Here is a 1,083-nt window from a genome sequence, read left to right as displayed (position 1 = left end):
CTGGTGGGGGTCAGGAGGATATAGGGGGTGTTCTCCTCTGGCCTTCACCCACGTCCCATCACCCTTTATCCAAGCACGCAGTAGGGCTGCAGATCCTCTGGGCCCAGTCACTGCACTGACCCAAAGCTCCCCTCCTCCTCCTCCATCTGCTGGAGTCACATGAGGGGGGGGGTGCAGGGCCATGGAGAGGGGGCTCTGAGGCCCCCCTCAATCTGAGGGCACCTGCAGCACCTGCTGGAGTCCAGGCCAGGCAGCGCCTGTGAGATGCTCACCTGTGTGTGTGACCTGTTTAGTTGGGAGAAACCTGGTGGAGAGGCAGCTTCCATCCAGAGCCCTAGTCTGTGCCTCAGTTTCTCCTCTGTGCATGGGGGTTGACAGCAGTATTTGAGACTGGTGCCAGGGCTCTGTCCCTTAACACACAGATGATGGGGCGGGTGCAGGGGTGTGGAGGGCTTGGCACCCTGGCAGTGGTGGGGGGTTGGGGCAGGTCCTGGGGTCTAGCTCCACCCCCCTGCTTCCCCGTGGCTATCTACCAGCCTCCTTCATTGACCCTTAACCCAGTTGCCTGCCCCCACGTGGTTCGAGCACGTCAGCATGCTGGTCATCATGCTCAACTGCGTCACCCTGGGCATGTTCCGGCCTTGCGAGGACGTCAAGTGCCGCTCGGAGCGCTGCAGCATCCTGGAGGTGGGGGCCTGGGCAGGCGGGGGCTGGGCTGACCCACTTGCCATGAATGACCCTTAGGGACACCCCGTCCCTGGGTGTGGAGAGCGCAGGTCCCGCTCTCAGACCCTCCTCCCACCAGGCCTTCGACGACTTCATCTTCGCCTTCTTCGCGGTGGAGATGGTCATCAAGATGGTCGCCCTGGGGCTGTTCGGGCAGAAGTGCTACCTGGGCGACACGTGGAACAGGCTGGACTTCTTCATCGTCATGGCGGGGTACAGCTCCATCTGCCCACACCCAGCTCTGTTAAGCCGGGGGCCTGATGCACCTGAAGTGGCCCCTTGCCTGACCCCACCTGGCCGGGACCCCACCCCTCAGACTCCATGGTCCTCGGCCCCCCAGGAAGAGGGTGCGGCAGG

General features: G+C 63.3%; 1 protein-coding gene across 1 annotated transcript in view; it reads left to right on the top strand.

Annotated features, from left to right (window-relative positions):
- The window catches only part of CACNA1H (calcium voltage-gated channel subunit alpha1 H), a gene marked incomplete at its 3' end in the record, with an annotated part of 83,445 nt that overhangs the window by 68,644 nt on the left and 13,718 nt on the right, over positions 1-1,083 (top strand). Inside the window, exons 3-4 of the mRNA XM_006104932.1 lie at positions 562-687; positions 806-1,073. Of these exons, the coding sequence (XP_006104994.1) occupies positions 562-687; positions 806-1,073 (394 nt within the window). The remainder of the gene's footprint in view (positions 1-561; positions 688-805; positions 1,074-1,083) is intronic.

This window comes from Myotis lucifugus, unplaced genomic scaffold (assembly GCF_000147115.1).
Source record: "Myotis lucifugus unplaced genomic scaffold, Myoluc2.0 scaffold_622, whole genome shotgun sequence".
Lineage (NCBI taxonomy): Eukaryota > Metazoa > Chordata > Mammalia > Chiroptera > Vespertilionidae > Myotis > Myotis lucifugus.
This window is presented reverse-complemented; position numbering and strand designations above follow the sequence as displayed.